Here is a 19,596-nt window from a genome sequence, read left to right as displayed (position 1 = left end):
AAGAAGCTGTATAGAGCTGTTGTTCTTCCCTGGATACAACAAACATATATACCTTAATATTTTGCTGTGCCATATGAAATATTAATAAGATTTGCCATTACCTTTAGCAATAAATGGCATGTGTGTCTGTCTAGATGAGAAACATCACAGAAACCTTAATGAAACCCCTGGAGACGTTCAGGAAAGATCAGCTTGGTATAGTAAGGGTAATGTATGATGTTTTATTATCTTCTCCTAATGTGCTTTATACTTTCTAGTTGTTGATCCTATTAATTGTTGAAAATATTTTGCAGATAGTAGAATATGAATTATCCCTAAACAGTATATAATATGGATTTTATTCCATTGTCACTAAGAATAAGTTTATTTTCATTTTCATTTATATGCTTCTTCTTCTTCCACTGACCCTCTTAAGGCGGAAAGAAAGAAATATGAGAAAGAAACAGAGAAGTACTACAGCTCTCTGGAAAAGCTTCTGAATATGTCAGCAAAAAAGAAGGACACGCAGCTACAAGAGGTATTTATCCTTAATAATTCAACTTTCCAAGAGATATGTGGCATGCAAAGCTACTCATTATGCTATCAAAAATGATGGAAATGGATATTCTGTTTAGTTTAAGAATCCTTGTTGTGGTTTTTTTCTTTCGTGCCTTGGGAAAGAGCCTTGTTGCAAAGCCTGTTGGACCGTATGAGTTTCCACTGACATGCTTTGCAGCAACAGTTTTCCTGGCTTGTTTGAAAGGAAATGTGTGGTCATGTGTAGTGTAGTGTGTAGAACAACCAATACTGTGGCAGTGTGGGATTTAATTTTAAATTGTGGAGATTTTATCAACCTCTCACCTTGTTCCTTTTATCCATGTAAGGCTTACTCATATGTTGTATACACTAAGCAGAGAGCACACTTGAAACTGTTGACACTGTTCATTTTGTTCTCTCTGGCTCTTGTGACACAAGGGTCTGTGGTACCAACACTGATCGCAATCACATCTGAATAAATAGACTCAGTGATTCATTCACAGCCACAAGAGTCATGAACTTCATCAACACTGCATCAGCTGTTTAGTCAACTTGTTGAACCAGAGCATATACTTGACTATGAGAAACGGTGAAGTTTGATCTCCTTTTTTTTTTATTTTTTTTTTTTTAGCTAAAACAAAATACTTTGTGTGTGTGAACTGCATATTAGTCATCAGTTGACATTTAGTGGAGAAGCACTTATACTTCTGTTTTAGCTACATTTACACCTGAAGTTCTTAGTGGTACATAGTAACCCAGCCATTGAGAGCTGTGTATACTGTTATAAATAATGTTATGATGTATTCCTAGCATTTTCAAGCATTGTTATTTTGTACTGTGGCTCTTGAATATATATTGTTATTTTGAGACAGCACAGTAGAGGCAGCCCAGTAAAAAATAATCAAATCCACCAACCTGTCGCCTTCTGTAAGAATTTAAAGCCATACAGAGAAAAACCTCTAGCTTACCAAAATTGCACCGTGTCACCAAGATCATAGTGTTTTTGTTTGCTTCCATGCATGTGTCTGTCACTATAATCACCATGGTGCGTCTCTGCAGGCAAACTCCCAGGTGGAAAGCATAAGGAAGCACTTCCAGGAGGAGTCACTAGACTATGTTTGCAAACTGCAGGAGATCCAAGAGAGAAAGAAGTTTGAGTGTGTGGAGCCGGTGAGTGACTGGCCTTACATGGATGTTAGCAATATGATGGCGGTTCTTTCAGATTTACAACAAACAAAGTCATTAAAGGATCCAGTATGTCACATGTTTCTACCTGTATTTTCATGTCTCTTAGATGCTGGCCTTCTTTCAGACAGTCTTCACCTTTTATCACCAGGGCTATGAGCTCGCCAAGGACTTTGATCATTATAAAAAAGCACTGCAAATCAATATTCAGAATGTAAGAAATCTGAATCTTTTATGGAACAACACCTACTTATACTATTTGCTAACCTGTTTATTAGATAGAAAAATAGCTGACTCTGTTTTATCTGTTCTTCAGTTACTCCTAAATTTGGTTTCTACTCTACGGGACCGTTTCAGTCTTAGTTTTAGATTGATTTAACTGACTTCACAGTTTACATTTTTTACTTTAGAGTTTACTTCACATTTTAGTGGAAGCTCAAAACTTTTAATTTGCTGTATCCTCTTATTGGGTGGGTCATTCTGCGTATCAGGAAGTGACTTCCTGGAGTGTGTGTTTGTTTCCCCTTGCCCCCCCAGACAAGGAATTGTTTTGAGGGCACACGGTCAGAGGTGTACGAGCTAAAGAAGAGGTTCCAGGAGGCACCCCAAGAATACAGACAGACGAGCCCCATCAGTTATGAAGGCTACCTCTATGTACAGGAAAAGCGTAAGACGATTGTATGGTTTTACGATGTTTTAAATCAGGTTTTAATCCTACACCTATTCATAAAATACTGGACCTGTACAGCCAGCGAACAGAGTCATGGAGGACCAACTATAAATAAACACAATCCAATGTAACAGACAGGTGATCTTTTACCCATACTTAAAGCTTATCTATACATCATTTTGTTTATTACTACACATAGGCTGTCCGTTACAGTATCTAACTTGGTGTAACAGTGGGAAAACTAGTCTTCTTTTATTCCTGTCATTATCAAAAAGCAGCAGTACTGATCTGTGCTGCAGGCTAGTTTTTTTTGTTTATACTGGCTCCACTCTCTCACACACATTGACAGTGTGATTTGATCTTCTCTCAGACTGCTGACTGCTTTATATTTTTTTCATGACAAATAGTTATACTGTTGATTGTTTGTCTCATGTCTGTGCCTTGTTTTTCTAGGGCCACCTCCGTTTGGTTCAAGTTGGGTCAAACGTTACTGCACATTTGTCAAAGAGCAGAAGATTCTGCACATGGTCACCTTTGATCATAGATCTGGTGGGAAGATTGTGAGTAGTCACACAACGCATTGCAGTGGCTTGTAACGTCACATGGACGTGATGATCTCAACTATATCCGCTATTATTCTGACATTTCTTTTTAGATCCATGTGCTATAAACATTTTTAATGTTTAACTGTTATCAGTCTAATCATGTTTGTTTATTTATTTATTTTCCAGGGTGAGACAGAGTCTATCACGCTTAAATCCTGTGTTCGCAAATCGACTGACATCTTGGACAGAAGGTTCTGCTTAGATCTCGATATTACTGATCGGTATGTTTTCATCTGTATCTCTTGTTTCTCAAACCCAGTGTGATGACAATTATGCTTGTAGGTAAAAGTATGTGTTAACATTTCTTACTGCAGCACAGTACAAAATGTTCACATGTGCATTGTTCATACTGGACACGGAGCACATAGATTTTCTACTGTGATATTTGACAGTTTTGCTAAAGATCTTAGCTCTGCACACTTCCTGTTTAGGTGGAAAATAATTTGTCATGAATGCCTGCCCCCACACAATTAGCTCAGAGGATTGGTCACACCCACTTGTGCCCTCTTTTAACAGAGATCTAATTTTGTTACAAAAGTTAACTCTAAAGCTTTTCTGTAGTATTAATAGAAGAGCAATACCCTTGATCTAGTAATGAAATCTGAGACCACACATCCATTCTGACTGTGATGAGTAACTTGATATCCATCTGGTCTCACGTGACTGTAGGTCTCATAAACAAGCTGGGATGACTAATAGGGCGCTGTAGTTGCTAGAAATCCAGGGTGTCAGAGGGTGTTTTTTTTCTTTGTGATGTTTTTATGATGGCTTTCACATTTCCCAGTACATTATTGAACTGTACCTCTAAACCTTTGCCTAATGCTAATGTGGTTTGGCTCACTTCCAGGCCAGGGACAGTGCTAACAGTACAGGCCTTGTCAGAGGATGACCACAAGTTTTGGATGCAGGCCATGGGTGGGAAGGAACCTGTGAGTCAACTGCCTCTAATATGTTCTCACCTACCACTCACACATGGCACATGTAGCTATACTTTATTCTGTTAAACTGTCTTACATCGTACAGAAAATAAGTTTAACATACTTGCACTTTACTGTGTCCGTGAGTGTTGAAGTACAAGTCATACACCTTCCAAAGTCATAACAATTTTAATCTTTCAACAGATTGGACACTATCTTGGGAGGACCTTTTCTAAAGAAAGGGGAAGTAGGTATCTAGCTGCAATAGTCTTTATGTCTCTGAAAGGACATAATTTCAGTTTCATCATTGCATCAATTCTTCTTCACTGCATTTTACTCATTTTTACTTGAACTTGCAGTTGATGCTCAGCTGGATGATGTGGGTTTGAATTTTGTGAAGAACTCCATCACTGCCATCGAGACAAGAGGTGAGTCAGTTGAATTATAACTCGATGTATTTGGTGACATTAAACACGACAGTTGTTGACAGTAGAGGGTAATATGGGTGCAGTCCCATTATATGTACACAAGGGGGCAGACTTGCTACACTCTTGAAACAAAAGTCTGACTGGAAAATACTGCAGGCACAGTGTATTGAAGATAATATTAATTTCTTTCACAGCTTAGCACTAAAGTTTTTAACAGGTTTGGTATGTGTGTGTATATATACAGTTCAGTATTCAGTTCTTCTCCTTCATGATAGTGTTAACCTTGGCTTTTACTGTCTGTTTTGTGTGTTATTTTCTCATAAACAACTTCCTATAAAATGAATTTTTATTATTACTACTACAGCTATTAATGATCAAGGACTGTACAGAGTTGGTGGTGTAAGCTCCAAGGTCCAGAAGCTCCTCTCATTAATGATCGGTAAGTCTGTTCTTCTGCATCTTCAAATGTATTTGAAGTTTCTAATAACAACTGATTAAAGTTACTATTTTAGCTTACATGGTTTTGCTCTCTCTCTATATGATATGAAGTTGCCTCTAGTTAAGTTGAATGTGCCGATGTAATAGATGTGTCAGTTAGGGTGAAATCAAAAAGATGAAGTGACAATCAGCCCATGACTCAGCCTTTCAGAACCATGTCTCTCTAAAGTGCAACAAGTGTCTGGGCATGTCTTTGCCTCACTTCCATTTGGTTTTATATCCCACAGAAAAACAGACAGGGTCCCTCCCATCACCCCTTGTGCTCTTTGGGTCTTTATTAACACACAACACAAACGGTCTCTCGTGTGTTCTTAGTCTGTCAGTTGCTTTTCTTGATTTCTTTTATGCGTCTTACTTATCTCGAAACCTTTTCACTCAAGTTCTTTTCTATGGAGCGTGTCCTCTGTCCTTTCTGGTGCTCCCTGTCTGCTCTCTGGTTTCCTGCCATCTCCAGCAGACACCAGCTCGCTTTCAGCTCTGTGTTCAGAATGACAACAAACTCAAGCAGCCGCCAGCCTGTCTCAGCTTCCTCTCCAAAACCCTTCCAGCCTCCCAACCTGCCGACTCATGCTGTACACTCCATTAGCGCTGTGCCGTTTACTCGAAGATGTTTCTTTAAATCAGATCACTTTTAAGAAAAAACACAGCTTCACTTACACTTTAATGTTTGAAAATGTTGAATTAGTGATTACTGATGAGGATTCATTAAGCTGCCTAGAATCTAACTCGTGTTTATCCTTTGAAATGACAAGTATGTGTGACAGAAGTAGTACTACTACACAGACATATTCACAAACATGCATACAACAGTTCACTGTGTGTGGGTGAAGCCAGCTTTAAACCCTGAAGAAAGACTTTGGATCCTCCCACTCCTCCTCCTTTTCATCTCTCACCCACCAACATGGCCAGTGTCCAATCAGAGAGGACAGAGTGATAGAAAATGAGCATGCCATCATATTACAGAAGAAACAAAGAGAGTGGCACCTATTGAATGTCAGGCAACTATATTACAGGAAGAAGACTGGAAAAGTGAGCTCTTTTCTGTCTCTGACCTGGCTGTTGTACAGTATTTGTTGTACAGTAATTGCAGAGTGAGGCAAATTTGAGGAATGCTGTGAGAATGAACTACTCGATACATGCAGAAATGACCGAGACTGTACTAAACATTGGATGATGTGGCCAAACATAGTGGTCCATTTATTCCAGAGAGCGGAAAAAGGCTGAAAATGTTTGTGGTTTCCTGTTTTTATAAAACAATAATTGAAAGCAGTATGTACAAACAGTTTTTGAAGACTTTAAAGGCTTAGTTTACTCAAATGTAAGAAACATAATTTCCCACTGCGTCCAGTATCATTCACATTGTGCCTATTGGACTGGGCCCCTCGAAGATCCAAAAAATGTGATTAGGCAGGGCCATCCACTAAATGAGCTCATCTAGTCAGCCCATGATGTCATAAATTACCTCTAAGGCATCCTAACAGTATTAAAAAAATGGTGAGGCCAAAAAGTAAAAATAATTTTTCCCACTACACCACCCCTACATTAAATTAGTTTAGAATTCCCTCTAATGATTCTCTTCAGAATGACTAATTGTACATATTTTACTACTTTAAGAGGCCACAAGACGCTTATCCATCGGTTCTTAGCCACATTTACTCACTCTTGCTTTCTTTTATCTGCTTTATCTTCATCTGTTGTGTATCTTCTTTTCTCATTTGGTCATTATTCCACATCTCTACAACCATCACACATTCATGCATTGCTTTCAGTGATGCAAGTTCAACTCCATTATTTTCCATTGGATATACAGTACAGTTCTAACTTTAGCCACTTTCCTAAATTCACCACAGATTACAGTAATGTCCACAAGGGTGTAATGTAGATACGAAAGGGGTAAAATACCGTTGTGGTTAACAGTTTCATAATCTATGTTGCTCCAGCTGCTCCTGCCAAAATTATGTTTTTGTATCTCTCACCTAACCTATTCTGGCCTGTTTGGTCTTAAGCATCAGTCTCACACACACACACACACACACAGAGGAACACCTTTGGCTACACACACTCCACTAAAAACATTTGCTTCCACAAGTTGATATTGGACATGCCATTTTGTGGGCAGAGCAGCAAGAGAAACACACAGACCTCCTGACTGCAGTGAGCACATAGATGGAGAAAAACAAAAGAAAACTTCCCAGTAGCAGACCACCTACCACCCACAAAGTCTGTGTGTTGACCCAGAACCAGTACAGTGTCTGACGCAAAACACTTCACTAGCACATTGTACCTCCACATTCTCTGTAACTCATCAGAGGTTACTTAAGGTGTGACTAAAGTCCCCTGAATTTTCTGCACAACACAGCCCTAGAGTCCCTGTGGAGCCACTGAAGTAATAAGGGATTAATTAAACTTGTAATGAGTATAAAACCAGCAGCCCTATACAGAAACTGTAACTTCTTTCCATATCCACTGGGGCCAGACTCGACCCCCAAGGCTAGTAGCAATGCTTTTATCCTCATATGACTAATTACAAGTTACATATTTATATTTCATATTTGGACTTTCTAGGCTACCCACAAAATCACACACAGTTCTTAAGCATGATATGAAAAGAATATTTAATTGGTGCTTTAGTCACTGAATTTTGTAGTAATGACACTATATGTTGCATGATTGTGATTCATTCAGATGAGAAAAGCAATGAAGTGGATCTGTGTGCCAGCGAGGACTGGGACATTAAGACAATAACAAGTGCACTGAAGCTTTATCTGAGGTAAGGACCAGTGTGATGAAAGGCTCACACTCAGACACATAAACAAATATAAACCATCTTAGTCAGTTAATTAATTTCTTGATTAACAGACAATGAATTACCAACTAATGCTTTTCAAATCTGTAAGTTAGTGAATTGACTTGTCCAGAGCAACAAGTGCATGTAATTCATCATATTATACCTGAATTATTAATAAATTAGCAAAATTTATGTGTATGTTGTTTTTACTTTGCCATTATGTTTTTTGAGTGTAGACCGAGGGTCAAAAATGCATATTTACTATATTTGAAATGAAATACAGCACATAATGTGTAAAATGTTGACTTGAATATGAAACATTTCATCCATTGTCAGCTCTATTTTTTATAAAATGGCTGGAGTTAATCATGCAAAGTGTCTTTGTATAATTAACTCCTTGCGAGGTCACATTGCTTAGTATATGTCTGTTCCACATCCACCAGCTCCTTCCAGGTTGACAAATAGTGTGGGTGAAGTTCAAAGATTAGAAATGTAGGTTGGCTGCAAGAAGCTGCAGCACTTTCATTTAAATGCCAATTTACTTTACTTGTAAACATGTGCAGGTAGCAACAAATTAGGTTGACACTGGTTATTTAAATTTTTAAATTAAGGCCGTTCTGGGTACTAAAACACAGGTTTGAAATCTACTTTTGTCTTGAACAAACTCAGCAACAACATTCACAAAAACTGAGACTGCAATAAAAATGCAGTAAATGTTTACAAATCAGTATATTTGTACAGTAGGACTGTCTGATTATTTAGTATTCCTGTGCACTGTTATTGTTGAATGATTATTGGTGTGACTGACTATACTAAACTAATAAGATATGGAATAATGATAAGATGATTGATCCTTGTTCAAGTTCTCTTTTAATTTTCACTACCATGGTTAAGTGCCATCGTTAAATTATAATTGGATGTTGTTTTCTATTATTAAGTTCTGTATGAGAGAATGGGAACTACATGATTATGTCACAAGAAGTATTGATCAGGATAAAAAAAAGTCCTTACCAGCCGGCTCCAAATTGGGTTGTACTATTTACTATTTACTGATTTGAAACTTTGACCTTTCCCAGAAAGTCTTTTCATGTAATTGGCTAGGGGCTATGAGACTCTGATTCTCTATTTCATGTCCTGAAGTAAAGGGGAGCTCTACTGTCATTAAGGTAACAGGAACAGTAAATATATACAGTTATAATATTAAACCACGCTGAGTGTTGATCTGAAATGTCTTTTACTTTGTGTCTGGCCTGCTGGAATAAAGCAGGGTCAATCTCCTCAGTTTCCTCTTGGGCTAAGTACCTCTGGCCACTGGCCAGCTGCAGTGTGAAAGTACCTTCAGATGAACTTGGTTATCTCAATGTGCGCACCATCTAATTCCATCCCCTAGCCTGGCCACATTAATCATTGCTGTGTGCACACCCTATAAAACAGTGTGCTGGCTATTTCTGTCCCCCCTTTGCTCACTCTCCTTTTCCATCCAACCCTTCCCCAACCTTCTCTTTTTCTCTCACTGTCTCTGTATAGGAGCCTTCCTGAGCCGTTGATGACCTATGGACTTTACACAGAGTTCATCAGCCCTGCAAGTAAGTTTGACCAGTTCCTATACTTCCACTTCATGACATTACACAACATAAAGAAATAAAAGTGTGTGTGTGTGTAATTGTGTGAAATAGACATTTCATCAATTTAGGAACTGGAGTCCAATAATTGTTCATAGAGTTATTGAAAACATGTAGTGAAGTGAAAAAAACAACAGTTTAAAACACTTTTAAATGGCTTTCTCCTTACTTTTTCTGAACTTCTTTTTCACCAGTGAGAGTGCAATTATACTGGTCAGCTCCCCTTAAGTGTAAAGCATTCATGGTGTGAAAAGTGCAGCTCTGTGTGTGTGTGTGTCTTGAATGCAAATCAGAATGTATCCTCATCCTTCCACATCTTTAGGCTTTTAAACACTCAAATACTGTTCTTTAAAAAAAAAAACATAATGTGTGTGTGTTTTTTTTTTTTCTTTCATTCTAATGCAATGGTCATGGTGTAGACACAGGAAACACAGGAAGAGAGATAAGAATGTGGCACACAACAGAGGTCCCCAGCTCTAATCGTACCGTGTAAATTATGATTACATAAATGGTGTTAACCACTAGGTCACAAAATCATGATGTGTAATGCTTTTTTTTTTATTTTATTTTTTTGTTTCTTTATTCAGCTTCAGAATTTTGTTACACACTGCACCTACTAATCTGTCTACTTGCAAATCTGAACCATCTGGTGACTCTGTTGACCAACTGCCTTTTTTTCATTCTTCTCTTTTACAGCACTGCTTTCTTGCACATTTTGTATAATTTCTACCTGTTTTAACAAGCTACAAAATGTATTTGCCATTATAAGCCAAGTATAAGCCATTAATTATTAGGGATAAAAGTTTAGAAATGATAAATATATTGTAATTTGCATGACTTCAAATGGTCCAGTGACCTTAAACAGCAAAAAGACACAACATGTTTTTCGCCCACATTACATTTCTGTAAAAGAAATGTTTTTAAAGCAAGCCAAACTTGAATCTTATTACAACAAGTGCTATAATTGGATCAGGTTGACATTTTTATCAGGCGCTCGCAATGCCCTCATAACGAGGGGGAAAAATGGATTAGCAATGAATTTTTTTTTTTTTTTTTTTTTTTTTTTTGATGGATGACAGCATCCATAAGAAGCTTTTTCCATGTTTAAATCCTTGTCGTTCCCATAGTAATGATATTTTGTGTGCCTGTGTATGAATGTGTGTGTGTGTGTGTGTGTGTGGGCGGTCAGATGCCCATGTGTGAGGAAATGTTTAAGAGATGATCTTGGGGGTTTTAACACAACCCTTTTATACGGTAGCGACAGTAACGTAAAGCTATCTCCTCTGCCAGCATAGTGGTTCCTGCTGCCAAATTCTGGGAGGCTTCAGACCATATATCACCATCACAGCTCTTCTTCACTTATTGAAACTAGAATGTATCATTCTCAGATGCTAAACCCTGATATACTTAAGGTTGATAGTCCCTGACTTTTATTCAGTTTTTAGTTTTGCAGAATTGTTTTTGAAGTAATACAGGATTCACTTCTTCCACCAAATTGATTTTGTGCTTTTGTTGCATACAATACTCAAGTCTGTGTATGCAGTGTATCATCATCTCATTAAATCTGCTATTTGCTAATGTTATACTGTATTTAATCTCAGCTGTGTTTGCTTTTTACCACCTGAGAAACGCAGAGAAATCCTTGCAGTTTAATGTGAGTGCATTCCTGCTTCTGCGTTTGAACAGAGGGCGATAGTCCAGAGTCTCGCATCCAAGCTATCCACCACTTGGTCCACAAACTACCGGAGAGGAATCGACAAGTCCTCGGGCTGCTTATGAAGCATCTGGCCAAGTGAGTGTTCATAGTTCCTTGGTCATAGTTCACCCAATCGCCACCCCCTCTTTCTCTCTCAGTTCTCTCTTTCTGCTCTTCCTGTCTGTCTCCTCATTCTCACTCCACATGCTTTTTCTCTCTCTCTCTCCCTCACTCCCACTCTCTTCACTCCCCCTTCCCTGCTGTCACTCCATCTTCTGTCTCTACTTACTGACTGCTGGGTAAGAAAATTAATCCCGCTAGCATCTTAACATTCGTTTTGCCTTTTTATTAGGTCATTTTGTTGTAGTATATTTAAAATCGTTGAAAGGGGTTTGTGTAGCCTTGCACTATGTACCTGTTCAGCATACTGTTCTGCAGCCCGCCAGTGAAATGAAATGACCCACTCAAATTAAGCTCTCTCTTGAGACTACTCTAGACACCCCTGAATGGACCACTATTGTGCAGCACTCCATTTGTGAGATTAGATAGGAGAAAAGATTTAAGAAATAATGTTAGCAAACATTACAAGGTTTTACCTCAGCAAGCTTTTTATAAACTAAATATGAGCAAATTGAAGATAAGTAAATAATCCCTCTTCCCTGAGGCAGTGAAAGTCTGGTGGATCTTATTTCATAGAAACCCACTGCAGAATCAGGCTCTGGTAAAAAGGCAGCGCTATTGAAATTGAATTTGGATTATCCAGCGTGAAATTCTCCAGACTGGAGAGACTCGAATATTTTTCTGAAGTTGGCGTGTGTGCATGTCCTGCAGGGGAAGGAAGCAAAGCCAGAATTTCACACTAGTATCTGAAATGGTTTCAGAGATGTTATAAATGTGAGTTGTCACCAATGTTTTTGTCTTCAAAGGCATCCTTTGAAGCTATTTAAACTGTCTCTCTGCAGATGCACTGCATATCATCACATTTTGAGTGTGAAATCTCTTCACCTGTTCATATAACTTTTTCTTCAAATAAAGGTTTTTCTCCACTTTTTTGACCTCCTAAGATAAAATTTCATCTTCTGAAGGTATCCCAGTTTTTAATGGATGTAGAAGACATTTAATACACTACTGATCGTTCACCAATTTAAATGTCATCTAGTGAGGTAGAATAGCCCAATCTCTGCATTAGAAAAATCATACACATTTTTAGACTAATCTACTACCTAAATTAAATACAAGATTACTTTAATCAAGATCTGGATGGCTTATCACCTCTATTGAACAGTCTTGAAGGTGAAAACTTGTATTGTACTGCATGTCCATGTTTCTGATAAAAACATTAAACAAATGCAATCGCAGTTCTCCCTACAGTACAGTAGTTTTGCCTGTTTTCCTGCCTTGATCTGTCATTTAAAAAGTTATATTAGCCAAGTAGAGTTTGGAAATTAGGAGTAAAATGTTTCTAACTATATCTTCCTCAGAGTGGCCGCCCACAGCAAACAGAATCTGATGACCGTGGCCAACCTGGGTGTGGTGTTTGGTCCCACATTAATGAGGCCACAGGAGGAGACTGTCGCTGCCATCATGGATCTCAAGTTCCAGAACATTGTGGTGGAAATCCTCATTGAACAGGACGAGAAGGTAACATTTAAGACTTTATTGCAGTGCACTACGGACTGTACAACACAAACTAATACATTAGAAATGGCTCAGTCCCAGAAATGTAGAGGAGTCTGGTCAAAGTACCGTAACTTTCAGTGGCAGCAATTACCACCATATGCAAAGGAATGGAGAAAACTGCGTCTGTGCTATGATATTTTATTTTCTCATGATTCATTCTGTCAGTGCCACATTTTGTTTCCGTTCGCCATCCGCCACTGTTTACAAAAGGCTATCCACACTAGGCAACACAGTTTATGAAAGTAAATCTGAATCAGGTGACATGACATCAGTAAAGTGCACATAGCACCTTTCTGTTTGCCAACCTGGGTGGCATGTAATTACCACTGAAGGATAATAAATGTGCAAGCAAAGCATAACACCTGAAGTCCTGCTTTCTCTGCACGAAGCGCTTTTACCACTATTGTTGTGAAGTTTTGTATGTTGCTCTTAAGTTTCGATTTGGCAGTTTCTGTTGGCAGAGAAAAGTACCTACTGTGCTGTACCTGACACCACAACTTCATTTGGGCAGAAAGTGAATGTGATGCTTTTATTTTCTGTGTTTGTTAAAGCAGTGTAGACTTGCACATATTTGCATTCCCTAATCCACCTAAAAGTCTGCTGCTTAGAGCAAATGTTCTAGCACTGAAAATGTTAAATATTTGACTACTTTATGGTGTACTTGGATATATGCATGCTGTATTTAATAATAATAATGACATACTTTATTGATCGCCTTGGGGAAATTGTTGTTTGCACAGCTGCAGTAGATGATGGCGCTACTGTGGGGTTTCGGTGTCTTGTCCAAGGACACCTCGACATATAGCCATGAGGCAGCAGGAATCGAACCAGTAGCCCTGAGGCTTAAACATAACTGCTCTACCAACTGAGCTAACTGCCACCACGATTTATAGCTTGCTCTACATAATAATGAGCAGAAATAAAGTTCCCAGATTATAAGACATATACCATATATAAGTTAAACCCAGGGGACAACATACCCTTCACCCAATTATTAAGGTGCAGAGGCGTTTTCTCAGCAGCTTAATTTCAAAGAATGTTTGAATCTGACCATTAGGGGGAGCCCCAAGTGCTTATACCAGGATTAACCACATGGTATTGTCTTCATTTTCACTAGGTTGATTATTCTGTAGATTATCACATACATTTTAGTATTTTTGGAAGGCCCTATTGCTGCTCAAATGCATTTATTTTGTTTCATAACCTGTAGTTCAAGGGAACGTGTAATCTCCCCCGAATGTCATCAATCGATGTCAATCCTCAAAAGGGAATAATTCTCCGTGTCAGAAGCGAAAAAGGTTTGAGATTAGTTTTCTAATCTGTTTGGAGGAGTACTGCACTGTGTATAAAATCACTAAACCAACCAGGATCTTTTTGTGACTTTTTTTCCCCCCTCCCTCTAGCTTCATTAAATTGAAGATGATATGTGTTGTGAATATCTCCACCCATGCTCGCAAATCTAAAATGAGGTGCGAGAGAATACAGTGAATGCCAACAGGGTATACACATGTGCTGAAATAACACCAGCAGCACAGTGTATACTGCTAGTCTTGGAGACTACCAACACCGTCCAGGTGATAAAGGATGTAGTGTTAGAATGCAGCGAGAGCATTTTGGAAAGTACAGCGTGTTAGAGCAGGGGAAAAGTTGAACAGACAGACAGACAGGCATTAACTTTCCTCACAGCTGAGTCCCACTTCAGACTGTTGATACCCCAAGATACCAAGTAGACTCTGTTTTACATTCACCTCCATCTGCAGAGAAAGGCGAGAGGAAGAGAAAGAGAGAGAGAGGGAGAGAGAGAGGCAGCAGAAACTCTCAGCCATATCAGATTTCTCACTTTTTCTATCTGCCTTTCTCCTAAAAACTTTCTCTCTCATGCCCCCTCCTCTGTCTGCCTCTCCCGTTCACACTGTCTCACTTTCTCTGCCACTTTTTCTCTCTCTCTCTCTCCTCTCCCTTTCCTACCTCCCTCCTCTCATCGTCTGTGATCCTTTCTGAGGCTCTGCTGAGATTTCCTCTCCTCTGCAGCCCTATTCTCTTTTAACTCCACATCTGAAGTTTATATGTAAACACGGCCTGGTGTAAACAGGCTGTGCCAGTTGGCCAGGCCATCTTGAGCCCAAACCTGCTTATTTTACTCTCGTCTTTCGGAGACTCGGTCAATTTCTCTGTGGAGAAATGTCACCTTAACTTAGACCTAGATTTCTGAATGTGATTTGTTTGCGTCGTATGTGGAGCTGCTCTTATTTATTTTGGCACAAACAAAATCTTCTCACATGCAGTTTTTAGGGACCAATCAATGAGCTGCTCAGCCTTCCCTAGGAGCACATGCTGTGGCTACAAATGACCTTTTTCATTTATCTACCACTTTCATAAAACCTAGGATTTTCAAACCACTAAAGTGAGGTCAGTTGAGGACATGCTGCTGCTGCTGCTGCTGCTGCTGCTTCTTCTACTGCTCAATACTCTTGGAGTCGGTGCATTTAGTCTCAGTAGAGACCAATTCACATTGTGTATTCAGATCTTTGCAGATGCTCCTGAGTCAAGCCCTATTTCACCTGCTACCCCAGTACTCTCTGCTCCTGCAAGGCAGTCCAAGAGGCTGAGTCGACAGAATCGGCCCCTGGCTGTCTACAATCCACAATCTCTGGACATACAGAATGGTAAGAGATATACATGTGTGCACCTGTGTAATGCACCTGTGTATAATTTCACACTTTTGAAAATGTTAAAAGAACTGAGGCTGACACAAGGCACATCATACTGAACTAAACTGAAGATATAAACTGACTATATCAAGCAAATTTCACAAATGAGTATTATTTATTCTAGTACTGGTGCACACAGAACAGAAAGACAGAACAATAACAGTTTGTTATCTTGTAAAATATGTTTAAGAAATGTCAAAGATGATATGAGTTTTTCAGGTAAACTTAAACATTATGGACAGAAAAATACTGAACATTAAATCATATCTTTGATGAATGAATGTAGGATTTATTTCATTAATATCACCTTCCTTGTTATTGATTGTTGTATTCGACTATGTTGCTTCAGCTAGGCCAGGTGTACCTGATAAACTGGCAGCTTTGTCCTTGATTCCTGTTGGGTTCACACACTGAGTGACTCACACCTTTTTAATACTGTATGAGGTTATTTGTATTTATGACTTTCTGTACCCTTATTTACGTCTTCTCAAATACTTAAATTTCACTCCAGTTTCCTCTGAAATGTGATACAATAGGAGACAGTGGAAAAGACCTCTGTGTGCCTCAGGTAACAAAAAAATATATAAATCTGCTTACTAGATTGCCCCTGTTTGCCTCTTTAATGCCCCTCATAATGAATTTAAAGTAAGTTGTCTCAGCTTTCATAGGGATATGATTATGGAGATATTGTGATTCTTCTTCTATGTGTGACCCTGCATGTGTCTAATATCCCTGCAGACGTGACAGAATATCATGTGCAGAAAAGTGCATTAATCAGAATATTGGTGTCAGCAAGCTTTCCAGTAGGTATGGTATAAGAGGCAAGGCAAAGGCTTGCAAATAGGCAAATTGTATCTTTCTCTTGATCACTACAGATGTGTTGCATATTTTCTATTGATTTACTTAGTATACTTACAATACTTTATTGTAAGTATACTATTGTTTCTGGCCACCACAACAACCAGAAACAAGCCATGTTACCTTCAGGTTAATGTGGTGATGCTGTTAGCAAATAGTAATCATCTGTTTGGTGTCATGTTTCTGGCCACCTGGAGAAAATATGTCCAAAGTGTGGATAAAGAATGGCCCCATTTTTTACATCCCCTTTGATTTAGGTGCCATTTTTTATTATAGAAAAAATATTATATTCACATTAAGATGTATACTTTTTTTGTTGTTTATTTCACAAGAATGAACAGTGTTGGCAGATGCTTGTTGTTTAAAAACAAATACCGTGTGAAAGTAATAAATATGACCAAACGCATAAATGTATATAATATAATAAAATAAAAAGTACATAAATTACACCTTCATAATTTTATGGTTACATTAAGTAATAATTATGCTATAAGTTTAGCACTAATTTATGTAAGTCTTAATTAAAGTGTTTCTTTACATCCTTAAAAAATCTAAAATTTTAATAAAAATTTAGGTTTAAAAAAGTCTTAAAATTCCTGATTAAGAACTCTTAAACAAGTTTTTGTTAAGTCTTAAATATTACTTTGCATCTTAGGTTAGGTTTGTTATTTTAATGTCAAGTTGATGTTGCATTAACTTAGTTGTACTTGTACATGGTTTTTGGAAAAATTACAAAGTAGTTTTGCATATTATCTCCCATAGCGTTGCCATTCAGAGGAAATCTAGAGCAGGAGTGGGGAAACCACACTCCTCGAGGGCCAGTGCCCTGCTTTTTATTTATATTCAACATGAATACTGAACTTTAATTTTTCTTCAAATCCTTCCTATCCTTCATGCTTCACACCTTTTTTTCCTGTGTGGATATAAAATACATTTGAAATTGCAGTCAAAGTGGTCTAAAACAGGTCTTAGAAAGTCTTAAATTTGACTTGTGGAAACCTGCAGAAACCCTGTAATTAACTGTGGGCTTTTGGTTTAAGTGCTTTGATATGTTTTTGTCAGGGGGGACAAAGAGAAGAAATTGTCCAAAAGAGCAGCTCCTTGAGTGGCTCTCCAGTCTCCTAAAAGCAGGATCTTTACTTGACAGTAAAACAGAAATGTAAGAGCTAGGACATCCCTTGTGTTTCTTAGGTTCCCATCTATGACTGCTGGAGTGCATTATTATGAACAATACCAACTTGGTTGTAAGTCTTGACTGTTTTGACAGCAGTTTGATATATAAAGTCCCCCGCTGAGGCAGCGTTGCCTTATATATTGATAAATTATTCAGCTGTTTTATCAGGCAAGCTATCATCAGCTACCTGGAATAGGCTGAATCTTTTACAGAAAGAAAAAAATAATGAAATGATGTAAATAATTCAAAGAAACACTGTTGTGTTTTGTTTTTCTTTTTTTTACAATGTGTCAGCAGTGGGAGATAGTTTCAACCTAACTTCAGATGAGACATCAATGGGCAGTAACGAGTCTGTATCATCCCAGTCATCGTCAGCCTCGACCTCCGAGATGCCCGCAGAGAAGGCTGATCATGTCCCGCTTAACACCACCCTCAGCTCAGGCAGCAACTCCAGGTGAGTGCTTCCCCGTGCTGAAACCTACATCAGTATGTGATTGCACTTGTGAAAATGCAGGATATGTAGGAAGTATGTACAGTGTATTCAAAAACTATTCACAGTGCTTAAGTTTTTCCACATATTGTTGTTACAATGGATTAATTGTAATTAATTATTTTTTTTTAATTCTACAACAATACCCCATAATGTCGAAGTGAAAAAAGTTTGAAAACCTGAAAATGTATTTAAAATAAAAAATTAAAAAGAAAAGAACTGAAAAAAGTGAGTTCGATGCTTTACAGGCAGTTTGTCCCATTCTTCTTTGTAGTACCACTGAAAAACATCCCCACAGCATGATGCTGCCACCACCATGCTTTACTGTAGGGATGGTTTTGGCCACTTTACCATTAAGGCCTTATTGGTGGAGCGCTGCAGAGATAGTTGTTCTTCTGGAACGTTCTCCTCTCCAGAGATTCCAAACTTCATTTTCTTCCCTTTCCCACATTTGTGCCTTGACACAATCCTGTCTTGAAGGTATACAGACAATTCCTTGGACTTTCGTGCCTTGGTTTGTACTCTGACATGTACTGGTAATTGTGGGACCTTATATAGACAGATGTCTTTCCAAATTAGGCCCAATCAACTGAATTTCCCACAGGTGGACTCCAATAAAGTTGTAGAAACACTGTGAATACTTATGTATACTTATTTTTAATAAATTTGAGATTTCAAACTAGCTTCTTTCACTTTGACATTATGGGGATTTTTTTGTAGAATTCTGAGGAAAATGTATTTAATTTATTCAATTTTGAAATAAGGCTGTAAAATAACAACATTGTGAATCCTTTTGGGTGCACTGTACATTCAACCTAAGCAAGTCCTAAATGGAAAATCCAGGCTTTACATTTGAAGGCAGGCCATGAACACTGATGGCACAGATGGAACTACTATTCAAGGGTCTGGTTGTCTGAAGGGTAGTAGACTTTTTTCATGAGTGAGTCTTACATAGTTATCCCAGTTTGAAGTTTGAAGTCCTGCTCTAGACTGTTTACTGATTCTGCTTTTGTACCATTTAGCTTCCATAATTAAAGTTGGATATCTAGAGGGCGGCAGTGGCTTAACTGATACAGCAGGGAAGCCATCGAACCTTGGGTCAGCGGTTCACAACCTGACTCCTCCCAGCTATTTGTCGAAGTGTCCCTGTATAACCTCCCACTGCTCGGGGATGCATCAGAAAAGCATCTAGTGTTTCACGTTAAATAAATGTGCAGACTATGCTGAGCTGTGGCTAACCAAATGGGATAAGCTGTAAGAGGGAATGAAAATTAAAGGTGTATGTTCATACTGTTGTGTAGGTTTCTTTTCGCTGGAGCATCAGGTCACTTACAACACAGGTAAACTGTCTGAGAAACTGCTGCTGTTTGACTCGAGCATTTGAGTGGTGTTGCCCCAAGAACATCAGACATGTTGATTCGAAGGTCTGGCCAGTTACACTTTTCTACACACTGTTGTTACTGTACAGTTCAGTCTTTTCCACTCTGGCATGAAATCATATTAAAGAAGGAATTACTATCATTACATTGTGATTTACTCGCACTATTTTTAGGCAATCATTGCAATTTCTGATGTTATATTTTGACAATAAACAGTGAAACTTAATTTTTGTGTCAGCCCGATGTTTATGCTGTTAGTGAGATGGAATTATGGTATTTTTTTCTGTCTTTGCACATATATGCTTTGATTCTGTGTCTGCTTCTCTCTGGCTTCTTCTCTGTCCTCACTTTCTATGCTAAGTCCTTGGTCCTTTTTGTT

The 19,596-nt window shown here is 38.4% G+C and overlaps 1 protein-coding gene across 3 annotated transcripts in view; it reads left to right on the top strand.

The window, feature by feature from the left end:
- Nucleotides 1-19,596, top strand: part of arhgap10 (Rho GTPase activating protein 10) — a 43,589-nt gene that overhangs the window by 14,141 nt on the left and 9,852 nt on the right. For 2 of the 3 annotated variants that reach the window (XM_026359147.1, XM_026359146.1), the window contains 17 exons: nucleotides 135-206; nucleotides 416-517; nucleotides 1,576-1,686; nucleotides 1,811-1,915; nucleotides 2,239-2,368; nucleotides 2,825-2,931; nucleotides 3,103-3,197; nucleotides 3,824-3,905; nucleotides 4,098-4,140; nucleotides 4,253-4,321; nucleotides 4,686-4,760; nucleotides 7,505-7,589; nucleotides 9,135-9,193; nucleotides 10,916-11,021; nucleotides 12,407-12,566; nucleotides 15,130-15,271; nucleotides 17,643-17,802. In XM_026359147.1, the coding sequence (XP_026214932.1) occupies nucleotides 135-206; nucleotides 416-517; nucleotides 1,576-1,686; nucleotides 1,811-1,915; nucleotides 2,239-2,368; nucleotides 2,825-2,931; nucleotides 3,103-3,197; nucleotides 3,824-3,905; nucleotides 4,098-4,140; nucleotides 4,253-4,321; nucleotides 4,686-4,760; nucleotides 7,505-7,589; nucleotides 9,135-9,193; nucleotides 10,916-11,021; nucleotides 12,407-12,566; nucleotides 15,130-15,271; nucleotides 17,643-17,802 (1,703 nt within the window). The remainder of the gene's footprint in view (nucleotides 1-134; nucleotides 207-415; nucleotides 518-1,575; nucleotides 1,687-1,810; nucleotides 1,916-2,238; nucleotides 2,369-2,824; nucleotides 2,932-3,102; nucleotides 3,198-3,823; nucleotides 3,906-4,097; nucleotides 4,141-4,252; nucleotides 4,322-4,685; nucleotides 4,761-7,504; nucleotides 7,590-9,134; nucleotides 9,194-10,915; nucleotides 11,022-12,406; nucleotides 12,567-15,129; nucleotides 15,272-17,642; nucleotides 17,803-19,596) is intronic. The other variant, XM_026359148.1, reaches the window with a different exon arrangement.

This window comes from Anabas testudineus, chromosome 1 (genome assembly GCF_900324465.2).
Source record: "Anabas testudineus chromosome 1, fAnaTes1.2, whole genome shotgun sequence".
Lineage (NCBI taxonomy): Eukaryota > Metazoa > Chordata > Actinopteri > Anabantiformes > Anabantidae > Anabas > Anabas testudineus.
Note: the sequence above shows the minus strand (reverse complement) of the source record. Positions and strands in the feature narration are given on the sequence as shown.